Source organism: Cygnus atratus, unplaced genomic scaffold (genome assembly GCF_013377495.2).
Source record: "Cygnus atratus isolate AKBS03 ecotype Queensland, Australia unplaced genomic scaffold, CAtr_DNAZoo_HiC_assembly HiC_scaffold_62, whole genome shotgun sequence".
NCBI classification, from domain to species: Eukaryota; Metazoa; Chordata; class Aves; order Anseriformes; family Anatidae; genus Cygnus; species Cygnus atratus.
Genome location: NW_026110187.1, coordinates 4,455 through 30,030, shown reverse-complemented (window position 1 = coordinate 30,030; position 25,576 = coordinate 4,455). Strand labels below are relative to the sequence as shown.

Here is a 25,576-nt window from a genome sequence, read left to right as displayed (position 1 = left end):
GGTCTTAGGGGCTGTTTTCTCAATGGGCAGTGTTCCGTGGGGGAGCAGTTTCAATGGGCGGGGCTTCGGGGGCGGGGCCTCAGAGGGGCGGGGCCTCAGAGGGGCGGGGCCTCGGGGTGGGATTCTCAATGGGCAGTGTTCCAATGGGGCCGTGTTCCAAGGGGCGGGGTCTCGGGGGGGGTGCTTCAGTGGGCGGGGCGTAAGGGGGCGGGGCTGCAGGGGGGGAGGGGCTACAAGGGGAGGGGCTCCCGGGGGGTGGGGCTTCGGGGTTTGTTTCTCAACGGGCGATGTTCCACGGGGCGGGGTCTCAAAGGGGCGGGGCCTAAGGGGGCGGGGCTTAAGGGGGGCCTATGGGGTGGCTTCAGGGGGCGGGGCTCAAAGGGGCGGGGCTTCACGGGGCGGGGCTCCAGGGGTTGGTTTCTCAACTGGGGGCAGTGTTCCAGGGGGTAGGTGCTTCGAGGGGCGGGGCCTCAGGAGGGTGTGGCTCAAACGGGCGGGGCTTTAAGGGGGCGGGGCTTTAAGGGGGCGGGGCTTTAAGGGGGCGGGGCTTTAAGGGCATCCTAAAGCCGCTGCGGGCCGGGGGCGGGCAGCTATGGCTTCGTACCGGGTGCGGGTGCGCACCGGGAGCCAGCCCGGGTCCGGCACCGCCGACTCCGTCGCCGTGACCCTGGTGGGGACCCAGGGGGCCAGCCCCAAGACCCCCCTGGACAGCTGGGGGCCGGACTTCTGCTGCGGGACGGTGAGGGGGGGGGGCTGGGGGCGCCCCGGTCTTTGTAGGGTCTTGGGGGACGTGGGGACACTGGGGGACGTGGGGACATTGGGGAACGTCGGGGGGCTGGGGGCACCCAGGGGTGTCGGGGGGCTGGGGACACCCCCGCCCTTGTAGGGTGTTGGGGGCCGTGGGGGCCATTGGGGGTCATGGGGACATTAAGGGATACTGAGGGGTTGGGGGCACCCAGGGGTGTCGGGGGGCTGGGGGCACCCCGGTCCCTGTTGGGTTTTGGGGGGCACCTGGGGCTGGGGACACTGGGGGGACACTGGGGGGGCTGGGGACACCCCGGTCCATACTGGGGGGACATTGGGGGCTAGGGACCCCCCAGTCTCTGGGTTTTGGGGGACATGGAGGGGCTGGGGACCCCCCGGTTCCCACTGGGGGGGCTTTGGGGCCACCCTGGGGACACTGGGGGGGGGGGGGGGGACGACATTGGGGGGGACATTGGGGGAGGGAAGGCCATCGGGTGGCCGGGGACACTTGGGGACAGCGGGGTGCCACCGGGACCACCCCAATTTACCAGAGGAGGGGGGATTCGGGATCCCGTGGGGCCACCCCGATTCTGGGAGGGGACGGGGGGACGGGGGGGGGGGGGCGCGGGGATCCCGGTGTCCCCGATGTCCCCAACGTCCCCAAATGTCCCCGCAGGAGCGCGAGTACCGCGTGGTGGCCCCGCGGGCGCTGGGGCCGCTGCTGCTGGTGCGGGTGCACAAGGAGCCCTACGGGCGCCTGCCCCAGAGCTCCTGGTTCCTCGAGGGGCTCCGCGTGTGGCCCGAGGGGACGCGGGGGCAAGGGGGGGACCCCGAGGACCCCCGGGGCGAGGACCCGAAAGCTGGGGGCGCTGGGGGCAAGAACCCAAAAGCTGGGGACGTAGACCCGAAAGATGGGGACAAGAACCCACAAAATGGGGACGAAGACCCCAAAGCTGGGGACAAGGACCCCAAAGCTGGGGACAGGCACCCGGAAAATGGGGACAAGAACCCGAAAAATGAGCGTGGGGACCCAAAAGATGGGGACAAAGACCCCAAAAACGGGGACACGGAGGACGAGGACACCGACGGTGACGACGACACCGAGGACGACGACGACACCGAGGACGTGACCGGCGACGCGAGTGACACCGACGAGGAGCTCGCTGACCCCGACGCCCCCTCCGACCCCGAAAACCTTGGGGCCCCCTGCGACCCCGACGACCCCTGTGACCCCGACGACCCCTACGATGACCCCGATGACCCCGACGATGACCTCGAGGCCGCCTACGCCGCGGGGGACACCGGGGGCACCGAGGAGGTGGCCCCGTGCTACTCCTTCCCCTGCTACCGCTGGCTGCGGGGTTTCGGCACCTGGGAGCTGCCCGAGGGCTCAGGTGGGGCCCGGTGGCCTTTGTCGCCCCCCCCCCCCCCCCCCCCCAGCTTTATTCCCCCCCCCCTTGTCCCCACATTGTCACCTCGTGTCCCCCCCCCCCCCCAGCCAAGACCCCCGCCCAGGAGTGTCACCCCCTGCTGCGGCGTCACCGGCGCCGTGCCCTCGCCCAGCAGCAGCGGCGGTACCGGTGAGTGTGTCCCCCCCCCCCCCCCCCCCGTGTGTGTGTGTCCCCCCCCCCATTTTGTCACCTTTGTCCCCCCCCTCCTTGTCCCCTTTGTGCCCCCCATTCCTGTCCCCAGGACCCCCATGGGCTCCTGGTGTCCCCCCGAATGTCCCCTGGGTCCTGTCCTGTCCCATCCCCCCCCCCCCCCAAAAAAAAAGTCCCCTCCTGTCCGTCCCCCCCCCCCCCAGAGTGTCCCTTCCTGTCCCCCCCTCAATGTCCTGTCCTGTCGTCCCCCCCCCCCCCCCCAAAAATGTCCTCTGGGTCCCCTCCTGCCCCCCCCAATTGTCCCCCGAAATGTCCCCTCCTGTCCCCCCTCCCCCAAAAGTCCCCTCTTGTTCCTCCCCCAAAATGTCCCCTCCTGTCCCCCCCCTCCTGTCCCTTGTGTCCCCCCCCATGTCCTTGTGCCCCCCCCCTTACTGTGTCCCCCCCCCCACGGGGGGTGTTGGGGTCTCCTTGGGGACATTATTGGCGGGAGGGGTGGTTTGGGGGAGGGGGGGGGTCTTTATTTTGGGGGGGTTACGGGGGGCTTTATTTTGGGGGGGGCTACGGGGGGAGGTTTTAGGGGTGCTTATGGGGGGGTCTCCATCTTGGGGGGCTCTATAGGGGAGCTTATGGGGGGGCTGTGTTTGGGGGGGGGTCTTTAGGGGGGGGTTATGGGGGGTCTTTATTTTGGGAGGGCTATGGGGGGGCTTTATTTTGGGGGGGGCTATGGGGGGAGCCCTTGTTTTAGGGTTGCTTATGGGGGGGTTTCGGGGGGGGGGGGGGATCTCCATTCCGGGGGCTCTATAGGAGACCTTATGGGGGGGCTGTGTTTTTGGGGGGGGGGGGGGCTCTCACCCCCCGGGGGGGGGTCACTCACCTCCACCCCCCCCCCAGGCTGGCCCCCTTCGCCCCCGGCCTCCCCTGGGCGCTGCCCCTGGGCTCGGCGCCCGACCCCGACCTCGACTTCTCCCTGCCCAGGGCGGCCGCCTTCTACCTGCGGGCGGGGGCCGCGTGAGTGACCTCTGACCCCGAGCGACCCCTGACCTCTGACCCCGAGCGACCCCCCCCCCCCCAGTGACCCCTGACCTCTGACCCCAGCAGCCCGGCCACGGCCCTTCCATGTCTCTGCCTGGGCATCGTGGCCCCGCGTGGCTTCACGGCCCCGTGTCCCCAAATCCCAATGGCCCCACGTGTCCCCGTGTCCCTTTGTCCCCGTGTCCCTTTGTCCCCGTGTCCCTTTGTCCCCGTGTCCCCAAATCCCCATGTCCCCAAATCCCAATGTCCCCATGCCCCATGGCCACATGTCCCCCAAATCCCGATGTCCCCACGTGTCCCCGTGTCCCTTTGTCCCCGTGTCCCTTTGTCCCCGTGTCCCTTTGTCCCCGTGTCCCTTTGTCCCCGTGTCCCCAAATCCCCATGTCCCCAAATCCCAATGTCCCCATGCCCCATGGCCACATGTCCCCCAAATCCCGATGTCCCCACGTGTCCCCGTGTCCCTTTGTCCCCGTGTCCCTTTGTCCCCGTGTCCCTTTGTCCCCGTGTCCCTTTGTCCCCGTGTCCCCAAATCCCCATGTCCCCAAATCCCAATGTCCCCATGCCCCATGGCCACATGTCCCCCAAATCCCGATGTCCCCACGTGTCCCCGTGTCCCTTTGTCCCCGTGTCCCTTTGTCCCCGTGTCCCTTTGTCCCCATGTCCCCAAATCCCAATGTCCCCATGCCCCATGGCCACATGTCCCCCAAATCCCGATGTCCCCACGTGTCCCCGTGTCCCTTTGTCCCCGTGTCCCTTTGTCCCCGTGTCCCTTTGTCCCCATGTCCCTTTGTCCCCATGTCCCCAAATCCCAATGTCCCCATGCCCCATGGCCACATGTCCCCCAAATCCCGATGTCCCCACGTGTCCCCGTGTCCCTTTGTCCCCGTGTCCCTTTGTCCCCGTGTCCCCAAATCCCCATGTCCCCAAATCCCAATGTCCCCATGCCCCATGGCCACATGTCCCCCAAATCCCGATGTCCCCACGTGTCCCCATACCCCACGGCCACATGTCCCCACGTCCCGCAGCCACGTGTCCTCACATCCCGGTGTCCCCACGTCCCATACGTCCTCTTATCCCCGTGTCCCCATGCCCATTTGTCCCCGTGCCCTACGGCCACGTGTCCTCCTGTCCCCATGTCCCCACGCCGCGTGTCCCCGTGTCCCTGTGCCCGTTTGTCCCCATGGCCTCATGTCCCCAAGCCCCATGGCCACGTGTCTCTGTGCCACGTGTCCCTTTATCCCAATGTCCCCATGTCCCCGTGCCTCGTGTCTGCGTGTCCCCATGTCGACATGTCCCTGAGCCCCAAAACCGCATGTCCCCATGTCCCCGTGCCACATGCCCCTTTGTCCCCGTGTCCGTGGGTCCCTGCATCCCCATGTCACCGCGTCCCATGTCCCTTTATCCTCGTGTCCCTGTGCCACGTGTCCCCATGTCCACGTGTCCCTGAGCCCCAAAACTGTGTCCCCATGCCACATGTCCCTTTATCCCCGTGTCCCTGTGCCCCATGTCTGTGTGTCCCCCTGTCCACATGTCCCCAAGCCCCACAGCCCCATGTCCCTTTGTCCCCATGTCCCTTTGTCCCCATGCCACGTGCCTCATGTCCTTTTGTCCCCAGTGTCCCCACTGTCCGTGAGCCCCAAAACTACGTGTCCCCGTGCCCCACGTCCCTTTATCCCCGTGTCCCCGTGCTACATGTCCATGTGTCCCTTCGTCCCCATGTCCGTGTGTCCCCGTGCCACGTGTCCCCATGTCCCCATGTCCCCAGGAACCTGGAGACGAAGCTCAAGGGCTTCCTGGACCGCCCGATGTCCTGGGAGAGCATCGAGGCCATCACGCGCGTCTTCTGCTTCTACCGCACGCCCGTCACCGGTACGGGGACACGGGGACACGCGTGTGTGGTATGGGGGACACGGGAACACGCGTGTGGAGCACGGGAGGATGGGGACACGTGTGACCGGTACGGGGGACACGGGGACACGCGTGTGTGGTATGGGGGACACGGGAACACGCGTGTGGAGCACGGGAGGATGGGGACACGTGTGACCGGTACGGGGGACACGGGGACACGCGTGTGTGGTATGGGGGACACGGGAACACGCGTGTGGAGCACGGGAGGATGGGGACACGTGTGACCGGTACGGGGGACACGGGGACACGCGTGTGCACCCCGCCCGCCGCCACCGCACACGCGTGACCAGTGGCACCTTCTCCTGGTGGGCGGGTTTTGGGAGACCCCATTGTCAGGGTTTTGGGGTCCCCCACGTCCGGGTTTTGGGGTCCCCACAGTGCCCAGACACCAGAGGACCCCAGCGTCAGGGGTTTTGGGGACCCCCGCATCCTGTTTCTGGGGACTCTGTGCATCAGGGCTTTTGGGGTCCCCCTGGTGTCAGGGGTTTTGGGGTCCCCGCTGTGGGGTTTTGGGATCCCCTGGTCTCAGGCGTTTCAGGGATCCCCACAATCGAGTTTTGGGGTCCCCTGCTGGTGGGTTTCGGGATCCCTTATTACCAGGGGTTTGGGGGATTCCTGCTGTGGGGTTTTGGGGTCCCCTGTTATCAGGGCTTTTAGGGTTCCCCCAGTGTCAGGGGTTTTGGGGCCCCCATATCCAGGTTTTGGGGTCCCCCCTGTGGGGTTTTGGGGTCCCTGCTGTGGGGTTTTGGGATCCCCTATTATCAGGGGTTTGGGGGCCCTTGCTATGGGGTTTCGGGGTCCCCTGCTATGGGGTTTTGGGGTCCCCTATTGTTAGGGCTTTTAGGGTTCCCCCAGTGTCAGGGGTTTTAGGGCCCCCATATCCAGGTTTTGGGGTCCCCCCCGTGGGGTTTTGGGGTCCCTGCTGTGGGGCCGTGGGGGACCCGGTGCCGATCCCGCAGAGTACGTGGTGCGGCACTGGCGGGACGACGCCTTTTTCGGGGAGCAGTACCTGAGCGGGGTGAACCCCGTCCTGCTGCGCCGCTGCCCCCGCCTGCCCCCCAACTTCGCCGTCACCCCCCCCATGGTGGCGCCCAGCCTGGGCCCCGACACCTGCCTGCAGCGGGAGATGGAGGTGGGGGCACTGGGGGGGCTCGGGGGGGGTCTGGGGGTCCAGGAAGAGCATGGGGACTTGGGGGAGGATTTGGGGGTCCAGGAAGGGGACAGAGACCTGGGGGGGGGACTTGGGGGTCCGGGAGGGGATTTGGGGGTCCAGGAAGGGACAGGGACCTGGGGGGAGGGATTTGGGGAGCCAGGACAGGGACCTGTGGGGGGATTTGGGGGGACAGGAGGGGGGTCTTGGGGGTCCACAAGGGGATGGGGACCTGGGGGGGGGGGGGGGGGGAACAACACCTGGGGGTCTGGGGATGGGGACTTGGGGAGGGATTTGGGGGTCTGAGGGAAGGATGGGGACCTGGGGGGGGGATTTGGGGGTCCAGGAGGAGATGGGGACCTGGGGGGGGGGATTTGGGGGGACAGGAGGGAGGTCTTGGGGGTCCACAAGGGGATGGGGACCTGGGGGGGGGGGGAACAACACCTGGGGGGCTGGGGATGGGGACCTGGGGAGGGATTTGGGGGTCTGAGGGAAGGATGGGGACCTGGGGGGGGCGGGATTTGGGCTCCAGGAGGGGATTTGGGGGTCGGGGGGTGGGATTTGGGGGTCCTGGGGGGGATGGGGCCCCTGAAACCCATGGGAAGAATCCTTGGGGGGGGGGGGGGCAATACGGTGAACTCAGCACCCCAAAAAGCCCCCTACAGGATGGGGATACTGGGGGTGTCCAGCAGGGGACTTGGGGCCCCCTGGGGGAGGGGTTAAGGGCCGGTGGGGGGGGGGGGGTTGCCCGGTGGTGACCCCCCCCCCTCCCCCCCAGAAGGGGGACGTGTACCTGGCCGACTACTCGGTGCTGGACGGGATCCCCGGGGTGCTCATCGACGGGAGCCCCACGTTCGTCTGCGCCCCCCTCTGCCTCCTGCACCAGCGCCCCGACGGGAAGCTGCTGCCCCTCGCCATCCAGGTGGGGAGGGGGGCACGGGGGGGTTGGGGGGGGTCATGGGGGCTGGGGGGGGGGGGGCACTGGGAGATGGGGATGGGGGGATAGAAGGGGTTATGGGGGGCTGGGGGGAAATGGGGGCTGGGGGGGTGGGGGGGACACGGGCATGTGGGGGAGGGAATGAGGGCTAAGGGGGGCTAGGGGAGAAATGGGGTCCGGGAGGGGGGGCTAGGGTCTGGGGGGGCTACACAGGGGTCTCGGGGTGGGGAATGGGGTCGGGGGGGGGGTAAATTGGGTCTGGGAGGGGGGTCAAGGGGATGGGGGGTGGACACGGGGGTGTCAGGGTGGGAAATGGGGTCTGGGGGGGGGGGGGCACAAGGGTCGGGGGGGGGGGGTAAATGGGGTCGGGGGGGACACAAAAGACTTGGGTGGGCATGGTTTTAGGGCAGCAAGTGGGAATCTGGGGCTGTGGGGGTTCCCCCCCTACTCCCCGTTCACCCAGCGGGGGGGGGGGGTCGGGGGGGGGGGGCTCCGGGGGCGTGGGGATTTCTGAATGGCGGGGCGGGAGGGGAGGGGGAGGGGAGGGGAGGGGAGGGCGTGCCTCCCCGGGCGCGGCATTTTTTGTGAATGGGCGTGGGCGTGGCGTCAGGCGGGCGGGCGGGGGCGCGGGCTTTTGCGGGGGCGGCGCGGCTCTGTTTAGGAACGGCCCCGCTTTTTTTCTTTTTTTTTTTTTTTTTTTATGAATGGCGCGGCGGGTTTTTATGAATGGCGCGGCGGGTTTTTATGAATGGCGCGGCGGGTTTTTATGAATGAAGCCTTGCCTTTTTTGATGAATGGAGCCGCTCTTTTTTCCCAACGGCGCCGCTTTTTCGCCACCGGCGCGGGGTGTAGCCGCCCCCCCCCCCCCCCAGCGGCGTGGCTTTTTTTTCGGGGGGGGGGGGGGAGGGCGCCCCCCGCCCCCCCCCCTCGCCCCCCCCTCGCGGCTCGTGACGTCAGGGCCCTGCCCCCCAGCTATCGCAGCAGCCGGGCCCCGTGTTCCTGCCGCGGGACCCCCCGTGGCTGTGGGCGCTGGCCAAGGCGTGGGTGCGCAGCGCCGAGTTCCACGTCCACGAGGCCGTCTCCCACCTCCTCCGCGCCCACCTCCTGGGGGAGGTCTTCGCCCTGGCCACCCGGCGGCAGCTGGCGCCCCGCCACCCCCTGCATAAGGTGGGGGGGGGGGGCGGGAAGGGAATGGGGGAGAAGGGGGGGCGTGGGGGCGTGGGTGGCATCAGGGGAAATTGGGGGAGGAAATTGGGGGAATGGGGAGGAAATAGGGCGAAGGGGGGGGGGATTGGGGACGTGGGGGGGACTTTGGGGGAATGGGGGGGCGTGGGGGTATTGGGGGAACGGGGGGGCATGAGGGGCATCAGGGAAATCGGGGGGGGACGTTGGGGGAATGGGGGGGCGTGAGGAAATGGGGGGGACTTGGGGGAAATGAGGGGGAATTTGGGGAAACGGGGAAGGGTGTTGGGGGGGTATTGGGGAAATGGGAGGAATGGGGGGGGTGTGGGGACATGGGTGGGGGGAACGCGTGGACATGGGGGCACACAGGGGGGACGTGGGGGGCACCTGTCCCATGGGGGTCATGGAGAAACTGGGGAGGGGGGGGTCCCAGGTATTGGGGGGGGGATCCCAGATGCAGAGTTCCAGGTGTTTCGGGTGGGGGATGGGACCAGGTTGGGGCCTGCCATTTTTTGGGAGGGGGTCCCAGGTATCAGGAGGAGCTCCCGTTTTTTTGGGGGGGGTGCTTCCCTGGCCACCTGGCACAAAGCCCCCCCTTGTGTCCCCCCCCCGCCCCCCCCAGCTGCTGCTGCCCCACACACGGTACACAGTGCACATCGCGGTGCTGGCGCGGCGCTTCCTGCTCAACCCCGGCGGCGTCTTTGACCGGGTGGGTCCGGGGGTGGTCCCATGGGTGGGGGGCACCCTTGGGTGGGGGGGGGGACACCCTTGGGTGGGTCCCCAAGGGGGCAAGGGGGGGGCTCTGAGGGGTGTCTGGCAGGGAGTGGTGGGGTCTTGGGAGGGTTTAGGGGGTTGAGGGGGACCCTGGGGCGGTGAGTTGGGGCAATTTGGGGGTATTGGGGGGTAAATTGGAGTGACTTGGGGCAATTTGAGGTGATTTGGGGCAATTTGGGGATGGATTGGGGCAACTGGGGATGATTTGGGACTGCACTGGGGTGACTGGGGCAATTTGGGGCCACATTGGAGCGATTTGAGTCTGAATTGGGGTAATTGGGGATGATTTGGGGCTGAATTGGGGTGACTTGGGGCCACAATAGGGCAATTGGGGATGATTTGGGGCCAGATTGGGGCGATTTGGGGCTGAATTGGGGTGACTGGAGGGGGCAGCCGGGGGGCTTCTGCTGACCCCCCCCTCCCCATTCCCCCCCCCCCCCCACCCCCCCCAGGCCATCGCCCTGGGGCGCCGGGGGCTACTGCGCGTGGTGGCGCGGGGGCTGCGGAGGCTGCGCTACGGGGACCTGGTGCTGCCCCGTGACCTCCGGCGCCGCGGCGTCACCCGCACCCGCGGCTACCACTACGGGCAGGACGCCCGGCGCCTCTGGGCTGCCATCCGCAGGTGGGGGCCACCTCCCCGTGCATCCTTGTGTCCTCCCCGTGTGCCCTCGTGCCTCCTCGTGTCCCCTCATGTCCTCCTTGTGCCTCCTCGTGTCATCTGTATGCCTCCCCATGCCTCTTCGTCTTGTCCTCGTGTCCTCCCCGTGCATCCTCGTGTCCTCCCTGTGTGTCCCTGTGCATCCTTGTGTCCCCTCGTCTCCTCCTTGTGCCTCCTCAGGTTGCCCTTATGCCTCCTCGTGCCTCTTCGTGTCCTCCCCGTGCATCCGTGTTTCCTCCCCATGCGTCCCTGTGCATCCTTGTGCCTCCTCGTGGCCTCCCTGTGCCTCCCTGTGTGTCTTCATGTCCTCCCCGTGCATCCTTCTGTCATCCTCGTGAGTCCTTGTGTATCCTCGTGTCCTCCCTGTGTGCCCTTGTCTGTCCCCGTGCCCTCCCCATGCATCCTCGTGTCTTTCTCCCGCGTCCTCCCATCTCCTTGTGTGTCCTCGTGCCTCCTTGTGCATCCCCCTCGTGTGCTTTCGTGCATCCCCATCTGTCCTTGCGCCTCCTCATGCGCCTCATTCATCCTCACGCCCCTTAATTGGTACTTATGCATCCCCCTCGTGCCCTTTTGTGCCCCCTCGTTCATCCTCGTGCCCCCTAATTTGTCCTCGCGTGTCCTTGTACCCCCTTGTGCCTCCTCGTGCATCCCCCTTGTGCCCTTTTGTGCCCCATCATTTGTCCTCGTGCCCCCTCATTTACCCTCGTACCTCCTTGTGCATCCCCCTTGTGCCCCCTAATTTGTCCTTGTTCGTCCTCGTGCCTCCTCGTGCACTCTCATGGGTCCTTGTGCCCCCTTCTGTGTCCCCCCCGTGCCCCCTCGTGCCCTCTCACGCCCCGCCCGTGCCCCCCCCCCCCCCCCCAGCTTCGTGGACGGCATGGTGCGCCTCTACTACCCGTGCGACGCGGCCGTGCGCGACGACCCCGAGCTGCAGGCCTGGGTGGCCGAGATCTTCCACAAGGCTTTCCTCGGCCGCCGCCGCTCCGGTAGGGCCCCGCGTGTTGCACGCGCGCGTGCAAGGGCCCCGGGGCGCCCTCGTGCGAGCTTCGACCCCCCCTCCCAGGTGTGCCCTCGTCGCTGCGCACCCTGCGGGAGCTCGTCACCTTCGTCACCATGATCATCTACACCTGCTCCGCGTACCACGCTGCCACCAACAGCGGCCAGGTGGGGGGCGCTGTGGGGCGTTGGGGGGGGGATATGGGGTGTGGGGGGGTGTTGGGGGGTGCTATGGGTGTTGGGGGGTGCTATGGGGTGTGTTGGGAGCGCTGTGGGGTGTGTTGGGAGCGCTATGGGGTGTTGGGGGGCTGCTATGGGGCACTATGGGGTGTGTGAGGGGTGCTATGAGGTGTTGGGGGGACGCTATGGCGTGCTATGGGGTGGGGGGTGGGGTGTTGGGGGGCTGCTGTGGGGCAGGGGGGGTGCTATGGGGTGTGGGGAGAGTGATATGGGGAGTTAAGAGGCGTGTTGGGGGTGCTATGGGGGTGTTGGAGGGGTTCTGTGGGGTGTGTTGGGGGCGCTATGGGGTGTTGTGGGGGCACTATGGGGCGCTATGGGGTGTTGGGGGGCGCTATGGGGTGTTATGGGGCATGTTGGGGGGCGCTATGGGGCGTGTTGGGGGCGCTATGGGGTGTTGGGGGGCTGCTATGGGGCATTATGGGGTGCGGGGGGGCTGCTATGGGGCGCTATGGGGAGAACAATATGGGCTGTGGAAGGGGGTGTTGGGGGGCTGCTATGGGGTGTTGGGGGGCGCTATGGGGTGTAGGAGGGGATGTGGGAAGGGCACTATGGGGTGGGGGGCGGTCAATATGGGGTGTGTTCGGGGGGGTGTTATGGGGTGTGTTGGGGGTGCCTGTGGGGTGCTCGGGGGCTCTATGGCATGCTATGGGGTGTGGGGGGAACGTTGGGGGGCTGCTATGGGGCGTGTGGGGAGCACTATGGGGTTCTATGGGGTGCTGGGGGGGCGCTATGGTGTGCTATGGGGTGGGGAGGGGGGCTGGGGGGTGCTATGGGGTGTTGGGGGGCAATATGGGGCACTGTGGGGTGTGGGGGGGCGATATGGGGTGCTATGGGGTATGAGTAGGGGTGCCATGGGGGGTATTGGGGGCAATATGGGGCGCTGTGGGGTGTGGAGGGGGCGGGGGGGTGCTATGGGGCACTGTGGGGTGCTGGGGGGGCGCTATGGGCGCTGTGGGGTGCCGTGGGTGCAGCGGATGCTCTGAGCCCCACGGATGCTGCAGGGACCGCGGGTGCCGTGGGTGCTGCGGGTGCTCTGAGGTGCTGCGGGTGCTGCAGCGGCTGCAGGTACCACGGGCGCTGTGGGTGCTGCAGGTCCCATGGGTGCTGCAGGCCCTGTGGGTGCTGGGGGGGTCCCATGGGAGCTGTGGGTGCCGCGGGCACTGTGGGCACTGTGACTCCATTGGGTGCCATGGGTGCTGGGAGTCCCATGGGTGCTGTGAGTGCCGTGGGTCCCACGGGTGCTGGGGATCCCATGGGTGCTACGGGTGCTATGAGTGCCACGGGTCCCATGGGCGCTGGGGATCCCATGGGTGCTACGGGTGCTATGAGCGCCACGGGTCCCATGGGTGCTGGGGATCCCATGGGTGCTACGGGTGCTATGAGCGCCACGGGTCCCATGGGTGCTGGGGATCCCATGGGTGCTACGGGTGCTATGAGCGCCACGGGTCTCATGGGTGCTGGGGATCCCATGGGTGCTACGGGTGCTATGAGTGCCACGGGTCCCATGGGTGCTGGGGATCCCATGGGTGCTACGGGTGCTATGAGCGCCACGGGTCCCATGGGCGCTGGGGATCCCATGGGTGCTATGAGTGCCGTGGGTCCCACGGGCGCTGGGGATCCCATGGGTGCTACGGGTGCTATGAGCGCCACGGGTCCCATGGGTGCTGGGGATCCCATGGGCTCTGTGGGTGCTGGGACTCCCACGGGTGCTACGGGCGCCACGGGTCCTGCGGGTGCTGGGAGTCCAATGGGTGCTGGGAGTCCCATGAGTGCGCGGGACCCATGGGTGCTGGGGGTCCCCTGGGTGCCGGTGTCCCATGGGTGCCCGTGCCGGCGCAGTTCGAGCTGGGCGCCTTCATGCCCAACCTGCCGGCGGCCATGCGGAGGCCGCCCCCCCGGAGCAAGGCGCCGCTGAGCGAGGCCGACTTCCTGGGCGCGCTGCCCGCCGTCAACACCACCTGCATCACCCTCGGGGTCCTCTGGGTGCTGCGCAACGAGCCCCTCGACATGGTGAGCCCCCCGGGACCCCCCCGGACCCCCCGGGACCTCAAAATCTCCCAAGGGATCCCCAGGGATCCCCATGTTCCCAAGGGACCCCGACCTCTCCCAAGGGACCCCCATGGCCCTAAGAGACCCCCCTGGGGCCCCCAAGGGACCCCTGCATTCCCAAGGGAACCCCATGGCCCCAACATCCCCCAAGGGACCCCCAGGGACCCCCACCTTTCCAAAGGACCCCAACCTCACCCCAAGGGACCCCCACATCCACAAGAGACCCCAACCTCACCCCAAGGGACCCTCACATCCCCAAGGGACCCCCATGGCCCCAACCTCCCCCAAGGGACCCCCAGGGACCCCATATTCTCCAAGGGACCCCCTGGGACCCCCAGGGGATCCCCGCATCCCCAAGGGACCCCCATGCTCCTAAGGGACCCCTGTGGCTGCAAGGGCCCCCGGGACCCCATATCCCCCAAGGGACCCCAACCTCCCCCAAGGGACCCCCAGGACCCCCACCTTCCCAAAGGACCCTAACCTTTCCCCAAGGGACCCCCATGTTCCCAGTGGACCCCCAGGGACCCCTCTGGCCCCAATCCTCCCCCAAGGGACCCCCAAGGACCCCACATCCCCCAAGGGACCCCTGGGACCCCAACCTCACCCCAAGGGACCCCCACATCCTCCTGGGACCCCAACCTCGCCCCAAGGGACTCCCATGGCCCCAACCTTACCCCAAGGGACCCCCTGGGACCCCGTATCCCCCAAGGGACCCCTGGGACCCCCAGGGGATCCCCGCATCCCCAAGGGACCCCCATGCTTCCAAGGGGCCCCCGGGACCCCATATCCCCCAAGGGACCCCAACCTCCCCCAAGCGACCCCCAGGACCCCCACCTTCCCAAAGGACCCTAACCTTCCCCCAAGGGACCCCCATGTTCCCAGTGGACCCCCAGGGACCCCTCTGGCCCCAACCTCCCCCAAGGGACCCCTGGGACCCCAACCTCACCCCAAGGGACCCCCACATCCTCCTGGGACCCCAAGGGACCCCCATGGCCCCAAGGGACCCCCATGGCCCCAACCTCCCCTAAGGGACCCCCTGGGACCCCACATCCCCCAAGGGACCCCTACGTCCCCGCCCCACCCCGTGCCCCCCACCCATGGGTGCCGGTGCCCGCAGCGCCCGCTGGGCTCGTACCCCGAGGAGCACTTCACGGAGGAGGCCCCGCGGCGCCTGCTGGGCGCCTTCCAGCGCCGCCTGGCCCGCATCTCCCGGCGCGTCCAGCGCCGCAACGCCGCCCTGCCCCTGCCCTACCCCTACCTCGACCCCGCCGCCATCGAGAACAGCATCGCCATCTGAGCGACGTCGGCCCCCAACGTCCCCACGTGTCCCCAAGACCCCCAGGTGTCTCCCATGTCCCCAGATCCCTGGGTGTTCCCGATGTCCCCAGCGCCGCGCTGCCCCTGCCCTACCCCTACCTCGACCCCGCCGCCATCGAGAACAGCATCGCCATCTGAGCGACGTCGGCCCCCAACGTCCCCAATGTCCCCTGGTGTCCCCAGGTGTCCCCAAAGTCCCCCGGTGTCCCCATATCCCTTGGTGTCCCCAAATCCCCAAGTGTTCCCCGTATCCCCAACAACCGCAGGCGTCCCCACATCTCCAGATTCCTCAGGTGTCCCCAAATCCCAGGTGTCCCCCATGTCCCCTGGTGTCCCCAAGACCCCCAGGAGTCCCCACATCCCCAGGTGTCCCCCAAATCCCCTGGTGTCTCCCATGTCCCCAAATCCCCAGGTGTCTCCAATGTCCCCAACACGCCCAGGTGTCCCCCATTTCCACGTGTCCCCGGTGTCCCCTGGTGTCTCCCAACATCCCCAAGAGACCCCCAAATCCCTGGTGTCCCCCAGATCCCCAAACATCCCTGGGTGTCCCCCACTTCCATGTGTCCCCAACGTCTCCCAGGTGTCCCCCGTGTTCCCCCATGTCCCCAACGCCCCTAGGTGTCCCCAGGTGTCCCCAAATCCCCAGGTGTTCCCCATCTCCCCAACACCCCCAGGTGTCGTCCCCCCCCCCGCCATGTCCCCCAGTGTCCCCAACCCTGGTGGCACCCAGGTGGCCGATAAAGGAGCCGGGCACGTGTGCGTGGGTCGGAACACGCATGTGGGGATGCACACGTGTGTGCAGGGATCATAACATGTAAGGGGGTGGGGACACGCATGTGGGGATGGGGACGTGGGGGGGGGTGGGAACATGTGTAAGGGGATGGGCCCACGGGTGTGGGGTTGGACACGGGTGTGGGGATCATGACATGTAAAGGGTTGGGAACACGCATGTGGACATGGGGACACGCGTGTGTGGGGATGATGACATGTAAGGGATGGGCACACGCGATGTGCAGGCATTAAAAATATGTGGGATTGGACACGGATGTGCGTGTGTGGGGATGGGAACATGCGTGGGGGGGTGGGAACACGCGTGTGCGGGGATGGGAACATGCGTGTGCGGGGATTGTAATGTGTAAGGGGATGGGCACGTGTGTGGGGATCACAAGGGGATGGACGCGTGTGGGGATGGGAACACGCGTGTGTGGGATCATATCACATGTAAGAGGATTGGCACACGCGTGTGGGGAGGGACACGCGTGTAAGGGCATGGGCGCACGTGTGGGCATGGGCACACCTGTGGTCAGGGATCGCAACATGTCAGGAGGTGGCCACACGTGTGTGTGGGGATGGACACGTGTGTGGGGGTCATAACACATGTAAGGGGTGGGCACACGTGTGTGGGGATGGACACGTGTGTGGGGGGATGGGCACACGTGTGTGCAAGGTGGACATGTATGTACAGGGATCATAACACATGTAAGGGGATGGGCACACGCGTGTGGGGACGGGAATATGTGTGTGGGGATTGTGACGTGTAATGGGCCAGTGTGCACCAGTATGGACCAGTAAGAACCTAAGTGGTCCAATGTACACCAGTATGGACCAGTAAGAACCTAAGTGGTCCAGTGTGCACCAGTATGGACCAGTAAGAACCTAAATGGTCCAATGTACACCAGTATGGTCCAGTAAGAACCTAGATGGCCCAGTGCGCACCAGTATGGGCCAGTACACACCTGTATGGACCAGTAAGAACCTAGATGACTCAGCTGGAACTGGTCATGCTGGTGCAATGGCGTAACAGGGAGGAACTGGGCTGAGCCCCAGCCCTACTGGGTCAAACTGGGCCAAACTGGGATATGGGCCCAGCCCAGTGGTAGGAACTGGGGTTGGAACTGGGGTGTGACTGGGATGGGGCTTGGTCCTGGGGGCCCAAACTGGGCTGGAACTGGTTTGGAACTGGTTTGGAACTGGTCTTACTGGGCCCAGTGGTGTAAGAGGGGTGGGAGAGGGTGCGAGGCTTACTGGTGGGACTGGGGTTTAACTGGGGTGGAACTGGGTGGAACTGGGTGAAAGGCCATTGATGAAATCAGGGCCGGAACTGGTCTTACTGGGAGGGACTGGGGTCTGCGGAACTGGGTGGCACTGGGAGGAACTGGGTGGGACTGGGGTCTGTGGGTGGGTGGGGACCGGGATGGGGGGGCCAGGGACCGCTCGGACTGGTCGGTGCGGGGGGCACTGGGAGGGACTGGGAGGGACTGGGACAAGGCTGGGAACTGGGGGAGCGGCACAGGGAAGTGGAGGAGGACCGGGAGCGTGGAGGGACCCCAGTGTCCCCAGGGACCCCCAGGACCCCAAGAACCCAGAAGGACCCCCGTGACCCCAAGGACCTCCAGAACCCAGCGGGACCCCGGTGTCCTTGAGGACCCCCAGGACCCAACAGGACCCCAGGACCCCAGTGTCCCCCAGGACCCCCAGGACTCAGCGGGACCCCGGTGTCCCCAAGGACCCCGAGACCACCAGGACCCCACTGTCCCCAAGGACCCTCCAGGACCCATAGGACCCCAGGTCCCTCAAGACCCCGAGGACCCCAGGACCCCAGTGTCCCCCAGGACCCCCAGGACCTAATGGGACCCCAAGGACCCCCAAGACCCCAAGGACCCCTGTCTCCCTGAGGACCCCCAGGACTCAGCGGGACCCCGGTGTCCCCAAGGACCCCGAGACCACCAGGACCCCACTGTCCCCAAGGACCCTCCAGGACCCATAGGACCCCAGGTCCCTCAAGACCCCGAGGACCCCAGGACCCCAGTGTCCCCCAGGACCCCCAGGACCTAATGGGACCCCAAGGACCCCCAAGACCCCAAGGACCCCTGTCTCCCTGAGGAAGCCCAGGACCCCAAGGACCCCCAGGACCTAGCAGGACCCCCGTGTCCCCAAGGACCCTCCAGGACCCGTAGGTCCCCAGGTCCCTCAAGACCCCGAGGACCCCAAGGACCCAGCAGGACCCCAAAGACCCTGAAGACCCCCCAGTGTCCCCAAGGACCCCGAAGACCCCCAGGACCGCAAGGACTCTCAGGAGCCCGGTGACCCCAAGGACCCCAAAACCCCCAGGACCCCCAGACTCCCCAGTGACACTGGAATCCCCGGACACCCCCGATGTCCCCCCGGAGACCCCTGACACCCACCCGGAGACCCTCGATGCCCCCCCAGAGACCCCGAGACCCCCCTGGGCCCCCCCCGGTACCAGCTGCGGGTGACGACGGGGACGCAGTGGGGCGCGGGGACGCTGGCGCCCGTCACCGTCACCCTGGTGGGGACGAGGGGACAGAGCCCCCCCTGCCACCTCGCCTGGCCCAGCCACCGCCTGCAGCCCGGCTCCGTGAGTGCGCTGGGGGGCACTGGGAGGGACTGGGAGCACTGGGGAGGGGGTTGGGGGGGAACTGGGGGGCACTGGGGGGGACTGGGAGGGACTAGAAGCACTAGGGAGGGGGCTGGGGGGGACTGGGGGGCACTGGGAGAGACTGGGGGCACTGGGGAGGGGGAGCTGGAGGGGACTAGGGGGCACTGGGAGGGACTGGGAGGGACTGGGAGCAGTGGGGATGGGGAGCTGGAGGGTACTGGGAGCACTGGGGGGAGGCACTGAGGGGGGTGAAAGGCGTGGAGGGGGACACTGGGGCACTGGGCTGAACTGGGCTGAACTGGGAGCACTGGGAGGGGTGCTGAGGGGGGCTGAAAGGGGCTAGGTGGGGACCTGGAGGGCACTGCGCTGAACTGGGAGCACTGGGGTTGGCACTAAGGGGTGCTGAAAGGGACGGAGGGGGACACTGGGGGGCACTGGGAGGGACTGGGACAAACTGGGGAGAGGGAGCTGGAGGGGACGGGGAGCACTGAGAGCACTGGGGGTGGTGCTGAAGGGGGCTGAACTGGGAGCACTGGTGGGGGGTGATGAGGGGGCCTGAAAGGGGCAGAGGGGGACACTGGGGGGCACTGGGCTGAACTGGGAGCACTGGGGATGGCGCTGAAGGGGGCTGAAAGGGGCAGAGGGGGACACTGGGGGGCACTGGGCCGAACTGGGCTGAACTGGGAGCACTGGGAGCAGGGGGATGACGGGACCCCCCCCCCCCCCTCCCCAGACGGTTGTGGCTGAGGTGCCCCCGGGGCCCCCCCTGGGGTCGCTGCTGCTGCTGCAGCTGCACAAGGAGCCCCTGGGGGGGGCCCTGGTCCCCGACCGCTGGTTCTGTGCCCATGTCACCGTCACCGTCACCTCCCCCCCCGGGGACACCCCTGGGGACACCCCCGGGGACCCCCCCCCCGAGGCCACCTTCCCCTGTTACCGCTGGCTGGAGAGCGGCTGCCTGGAGCTGCGCGAGGGCACCGGTACGGGGGGGGGGGCAAGGGGGTGTGTGGGGACACCTTGGGGACACTGTGGGGACGTGGGGGGGGGCGTGGGGACATCGTGGGGGTGTGGGGACACCAAGGGGATGTGGGACATGGGGACAACGTGGGGATATGGGGACACCATGGGGACACGGGGGGGGCGGACATGGGGGGGGGCGTGGGGACACCTTGGGGACACTGTGGGGGCGTGGGGACACCTTGGGGACATGGGGACAATATGGGGACATGGGTGGGCGTGGGGACCTGGGGACAATATGGGGATGTGGGACATGGGGACACCATGGGGATACGGGGGGGGGGGGGCGTGGGGACACCTTGGGGACACTGTGGGGACGTGGGGGGGGCGTGGGGACATCGTGGGGGTGTGGGGACACCAAGGGGATGTGGGACATGGGGACACCGTGGGGACATGGGGACACCATGGGGACACGGGGGGGGCGGACATGGGGGGGGGCGTGGGGACACCTTGGGGACACTGTGGGGACGTGGGGGGGGGCGTGGGGACATCGTGGGGGTGTGGGGACACCAAGGGGATGTGGGACACGGGGACACCGTGGGGACATGGGGGGGCGTGGGGACACTTTGGGGATACAGCGGGGTATGGGGGGGGGGCGTGGGGACACTGTAGAGACGGGGGGGGGGCGGGCATGGGGACACCTCGGGGACACTGTGGGGACACCATGGGGACACGGGGACACCATGGGGATGTGGGACATGGGGACGCCATAGGGACACCATGGGGACATGGGGACACCGTGGGGATTGTCCCTGTCCCCTTATGTCCATGTCCCTGTCCCCACGTCCCCGTCCCCATGTCCCCCCCCCGATGTCCCCATGTCCCTGTCCCCAGCCCGCACGCCCCGGGAGGACGCCTCGGAGCCGCGGCTGCTGCAGCACCGCCTGGAGGAGCTGCGGGAGCGCAGGGAGGCCTTCCAGTATGGGACTGGGAGCACTGGGAGGGGCTGGGAGGGCTGGGGGGGGGGTTGGGATGGGATTGGGATGGACTGGGATAGACTGGGAGGGGACTGGGAGGGGATTGGGGGGGACTGGGAGGGGATTGGGGGGGACTGGGAGGGGATTGGGGGGGATTGGGAGGGGACTGGAAGGGACTGGGAGGGGACTGGAAGGGACTGGGAGGGGATTGGGAAGGACTGGGAGGGGATTGGGAGGGACTGGGAGGGGATTGGGAGGGACTGGGAGGGACTGGGAAGGACTGGGAGGGGATTGGGAGGGACTGGGAGGGGATTGGGAGGGACTGGAAGGGACTGGGAAGGACTGGGAGGGGATTGGGAGGGACTGGGAGGGGATTGGGAGGGACTGGAAGGGACTGGGAAGGACTGGGAGGGGATTGGGAGGGACTGGGAGAGGATTGGGAGGGACTGGGAAGGACTGGGAGGGGATTGGGAGGGACTGGGAGGGGACTGGGGGGACTGGGAGGGACTGGGAAGGACTGGGAGGGGATTGGGAGGGACTGGGAGGGGATTGGGAGGGACTGGGAGGGACTGGGAAGGACTGGGAGGGGATTGGGAGGGACTGGGAGGGGACTGGGGGGACTGGGAGGGACTGGGAAGGAATGGGAGGCACTGGTGCGTCGGCGGGAGAACTGGGGAGGCACTGGGAGGGCATTGAGAGGGTTACTGGTCTTACTGGGGGACACTGGAGGGCACTGGGAGGACACTAAGGTGGATTCTGGCACCACTGAGAGGCTCTGGGGTGCCACTGGGAGAACTGGGGGGCACTGGGGGAGTTACTGGTCATACTGGGGAGCACTGGGAGGACACTAAGGTGGTTTCTGGTGCCATTGGGAGGCTCGAGGTTGTTACTGGGAGAACTGGTGGGCACTGGGAGAACTGGGGGGCACCTGGGGGGGGCGTTACTGGGGGCACTGGGAGGGCGTTACTGGTCTTACTGGGCCCCGCGCCCCCAGGTGGGAGCCCTTCGCCCCGGGGTGGCCGTGGTGCCTGCGGGCGCTGCCCCCCCTCCTGTGCCCGGGGCCCCCCCCCCGGCCCCCCCCGGCCCCCCCCCGCTGTCCCCCGGCCTGGCCTTCCCCCTGGGACACCGCGCCACCGTGGCCGCCCGCATCGCCGCCGCGTGAGTGGCCCCAAAAGGCCCCAAATGGCCCCAAATGGCCCTGAGGGGCCCCGAGGGGCCGCATGTCACCGTGTCCCCATAACCCCATATCCCCCTGTCCCCGTGTCCCCGCATCCCTGTCCCCATAACCCCCTGTCCCCATGTCCCTATATCCCTGTCCCCATAACCCCGTATTCCCACGACCCTATAACCCTGTGTCCCCATGTCCCCCTATCCCCACAACCCCCCGTCCCCGTGTCCCTATAACCCCCTGTCCCCACGTTCCCATGTCCCTATAACTCCCTGTCCCCATGTCCCCATAACCCCATATCCCCCGTCCCCACAACCCCCTGTCCCCGTGTCCCCACATCCCCGTACCCCTGTCCCATGTCCCCCTGTCCCCATAACCCTATAACCCCTGTCCCCGTGTCCCCGTAGCCCCACAACCCCATAACCCCTTTCCCCCCGTCCCATGTCCCCCTGTCCTTCCTGTGTCCCCACAACCCCGTATACCCCATGACCCAACAACCCCATAACCCCATGTCCCCCTGTCCCAGCAACCCCACAACCCCGTAACCCCACGACCCCACAACCCCACACCCCCATAACCCCACAACCCCACACCCTCATAACCCCGTAACCCCGTATCCCCATATACTCCCACAAACCCACGACCCCACAACCCCATAACCCTATTATTCCCTGTCCCCAGCCAGGTCCGGGTGCGGCTCCGGGGTCTTCACGGGGGGGGCTCCTGGCACAGCTTCGATGACCTCCACGAGGCTTTGGGGTGCCCAGGGGACCCCCACCAGCGGTGGGTGCCCCCCCTGCACCCCAAAAACCCCATAGCACCCCAAACCCCCTTGTAACCACCCCCCCCAGCAGGGGTGGGGGGCATGGCCGGGTTTTGTGGTCCCCCAGTGTTTGGGATTTGGGGTTTGGGGGGGGGACGCCAGTGTCAAGGTCTTGGGGGACCTTAAATGTCAGGGTCTTGGGGGACCCCAAATGTCTGGGGTTTGGGGGGATCCCCTTGTGGGGTTTGGGGGGATCCCGGTGTCAGGGGTTTGGGGGACCCCAAATGTCTAGGGTTTGGGGACCCCCAGTGAGGGGTTTTCGGGTCCCCCACTGGCTGGGAATTGGGGTTCCCCCCGTTGTTATGGGTTTTGGGGTCCCACAGGGTCCAAGTTTTGGGGTTCCCTTGGTGTCAGGGGTTTTGGGGTCCCTGCTGTGGGGTTTTGGGATCCCCTATTATCAGGGGTTTGGGGGCCCTTGCTATGGGGTTTTGGGGTCCCCTATTGTTAGGGCTTTTAGGGTTCCCCCAGTGTCAGGGGTTTTGGGGCCCCCATATCCAGGTTTTGGGGTCCCCCCTGTGGGGTTTTGGGGTCCCTGCTGTGGGGTTTTGGGATCCCCTATTATCAGGGGTTTGGGGGCCCTTGCTATGGGGTTTTGGGGTCCCCTATTGTTAGGGCTTTTAGGGTTCCCCCAGTGTCAGGGGTTTTGGGGCCCCCATATCCAGGTTTTGGGGTCCCCCCTGTGGGGTTTTGGGGTCCCTGCTGTGGGGTTTTGGGATCCCCTATTATCAGGGGTTTGGGGGCCCTTGCTATGGGGTTTTGGGGTCCCCTATTGTTAGGGCTTTTAGGGTTCCCCCAATGTCAGGGGTTTTGGGGCCCCCATATCCAGGTTTTGGGGTCCCTGCTGTGGGGTTTTGGGATCCCCTATTATCAGGGGTTTGGGGGCCCTTGCTATGGGGTTTTGGGGTCCCCTATTGTTAGGGCTTTTAGGGTTCCCCCAGTGTCAGGGGTTTTGGGGCCCCCATATCCAGGTTTTGGGGTCCCCCCTGTGGGGTTTTGGGGTCCCTGCTGCGGGGTTTTGGGATCCCCTATTATCAGGGGTTTGGGGGCCCTTGCTATGGGGTTTTGGGGTCCCCTATTGTTAGGGCTTTTAGGGTTCCCCCAGCGTCAGGGGTTTTGGGGCCCCCATATCCAGGTTTTGGGGTCCCCCCCGTGGGGTTTTGGGGTCCCTGCTGTGGGGCCGTGGGGGACCCGGTGCCGATCCCGCAGAGTACGTGGTGCGGCACTGGCGGGACGACGCCTTTTTCGGGGAGCAGTACCTGAGCGGGGTGAACCCCGTCCTGCTGCGCCGCTGCCCCCGCCTGCCCCCCAACTTCGCCGTCACCCCCCCCATGGTGGCGCCCAGCCTGGGCCCCGACACCTGCCTGCAGCGGGAGATGGAGGTGGGGGCACGGGGGGGGGGCATTTGAGGGGGGCACGGGGTGGGGCAGGAGTTGGGGGGGCAAGATTTGGGGTCCCAGGGATTGGGGTCCCAGGGATTGGGGTCCTAGGAATTGGGGGGGGGGCAGGGATTGGGGTCCCAGGGATTGGGGGCTCCTGGTTTGGGGGTTCCTTTGGGTTGGGGGTCCCAGGAACTGGGGCGGGGGGGAGCGGGGAGAGGGATTGGGGGGGTCCCAGGAATTGGGGGGCTCAGGGATTGGGGTCTCAGGAATTGGGGTTCCAGGGATTGGGGGGAGCAGGGATTGGGGGTCCTAGAAATTGGGGGTCCCAGACATTTGGGGTCCCAGGGGTTGGGGTCCCAGACATTTGGGGTCCCAGGGACTGGGGTTCCCAGGGATTGGGGGTCCCAGGAATTGGGGTCCCAGGGACTGGGGGTCCCAGGGATTGGGGGTCCCAGGCTTTGGGATCCCAGGGATTGGGTCCCCAGGAATTAGGGGTCCAAGGGATTGGGGTCCCAGAAATTGGGGGGCTCAGGGATTGGGGTCCCAGGAATTGGGGGGGTCCCAGGGACTGAGGGTCCCAGACATTGGGGTTCCCAAGCTCCCAATCACTGGCGGGGGAGGGGTGGACGTGCCAAGCACTGGGGTCCCGGTGCGGGGGTCCGACGGTGGCCGCGCAGGGGGGGCGCGTGTTCATGGCGGACTACGCACTGCTGGAGGGGCTGCCCACGGGGCGCATCGGGGACGAGCCCCAGTTCACCGCCGCCCCCCTCTGCCTGCTGTGGCTGAGCCCCGCGGGGAGGCTGCTGCCCCTCGCCATCCAGGTACGGCCCCGTGGCCCCATGTCCCCCTGTCCCCACGTCCCATATCCCCATGGTGACCCCCCCCCGTCCCTATATTCCCCTATCCCATGTCCCCATGTCCTATGTCCCCCTGTCCCACGTCCCCATTGTCCCCAATTCCCCACATCCCACGTCCCCATGTCCCCTATCTCCACGTCCCCATGTCCCCATATCCCCATGTCCCCCTGTCCCATATCTCCATGACCCCACATCCCCCCTCCCAATGTCCCCACATCACCATGTCCCCACCCCAATGTCCCCATGCCCTCCACCCCGATGTCCCCATGTCCCTCACCTCCATGTCCCCATGTCCTCTATCTCCACATCCCCACATCCCCAACGTCCCCACGTCCCCCACCCCGATGTCCCCATGTCCCATATCTCCATGTCCCCATGTGCCCATTTTCCCCCATCCCATGTCCCAATGTTCCCCTGTCCCATATCTCCACGTCCCCATGTCCCCCACCTCAATGTCCCCACGTCCCCCACTCCAATGCCCCCGTGTCCCCATGTCCCCCCATCCCACATCCCCCTGTCCCATATCTCCGTGTTCCACATCTCCACGTCCCCATGTCCCCCACCCCAATGTCCCCCTGTCCCATATCTCCACGTCCCCATGCCCCCCACCCCGATGTCCCCACGTCCCATATCTCCATGTCCCCATGTTCCATATCTCCACATCCCATGTTCCCCACCCCAATGTCCCCATGTCCCCCCATCCCACATCCCCCTGTCCCATATCTCCAGTGTTCCACATCTCCACGTCCCCATGTCCTCCACCCCAATGTCCCCTTGTCCCATATCTCCATGTCCCCACGCCCCCACTCCGATGTCCCCACGTCCCCCACCCCGTTGTCCCCGTGTCCCCCCCCCCAGCTGTCACAGCACCCTGGTCCAGAGGCGCCGGTGTTCGTGCCCACGGACGCGCCGTGGAGCTGGGAGCTGGCCAAGCTGTGGGTGCGCAGCGCCCACGTGCAGCTGCACGAGGTCGTCGTCCACCTGCTGCTCACCCACTTCCTGGCCGAGGTCTTCGCCATCGCCACCCTGCACCTGCCCGCCTGCCACCCGCTGTACAAGGTGGGCCCCGAAACCCGCGCCCCGAAACCTGCGCCCCGAAACCTGAGCCTGAAAACCCGCACCCAAAAATATGCACCCAAGAACCTGCACCCAAAAACCTCCACCCCAAAACTGAACCCAAAATTCCGCGCCCCAAAACCTCCACCCCAAAACCCGAGTCTGAAAACCCACACCCAAAAATCTGAACCTAAAAACCTTAATCCAAAAACCTGAATCCAAAAATCTGTACTCAAAAATCTGTACCCCAAACCTGAACCCAAAAACCTACACCCCAAACTTGAACCCAAAAACCTACACCCCAAAACTGAACCCAGAAACCTGCACCCAAAAACCTGCACCTAAAAATCTGCACCCAAAAAACTGAACCCAAA

General features: G+C 66.6%; 1 protein-coding gene across 1 annotated transcript; it reads left to right on the top strand.

Moving 5' to 3' along the window:
- The first annotated feature begins 592 nt into the window (after positions 1–592).
- LOC118261419 (polyunsaturated fatty acid lipoxygenase ALOX15B-like) lies at positions 593–14,568 on the top strand. The gene is made up of 14 exons (XM_050716960.1): positions 593–739; positions 1,421–2,138; positions 2,243–2,324; positions 3,237–3,353; positions 4,993–5,246; positions 6,245–6,417; positions 7,214–7,357; positions 8,345–8,539; positions 9,177–9,263; positions 9,781–9,950; positions 10,851–10,972; positions 11,050–11,150; positions 13,062–13,232; positions 14,389–14,568. Exons 1-14 carry the CDS (start codon positions 593–595, stop codon positions 14,566–14,568), a joined length of 2,661 nt encoding a protein of 886 aa, XP_050572917.1.
- Positions 14,569–25,576: the final 11,008 nt, after the last annotated feature.

Excerpts from the sequence above, each read along its gene's own strand:
- LOC118261419 (XM_050716960.1), top strand. The coding sequence starts at position 593 with ATGGCTTCGTACCGGGTGCGGGTGCGCACCGGGAGCCAGCCCGGGTCC. Across the intron at positions 740-1,420 it reads CGGACTTCTGCTGCGGGACG|GAGCGCGAGTACCGCGTGGT; the intron begins GTGAGGGGGGGG and ends ATGTCCCCGCAG. Across the intron at positions 8,540-9,176 it reads CCCGCCACCCCCTGCATAAG|CTGCTGCTGCCCCACACACG; the intron begins GTGGGGGGGGGG and ends CGCCCCCCCCAG.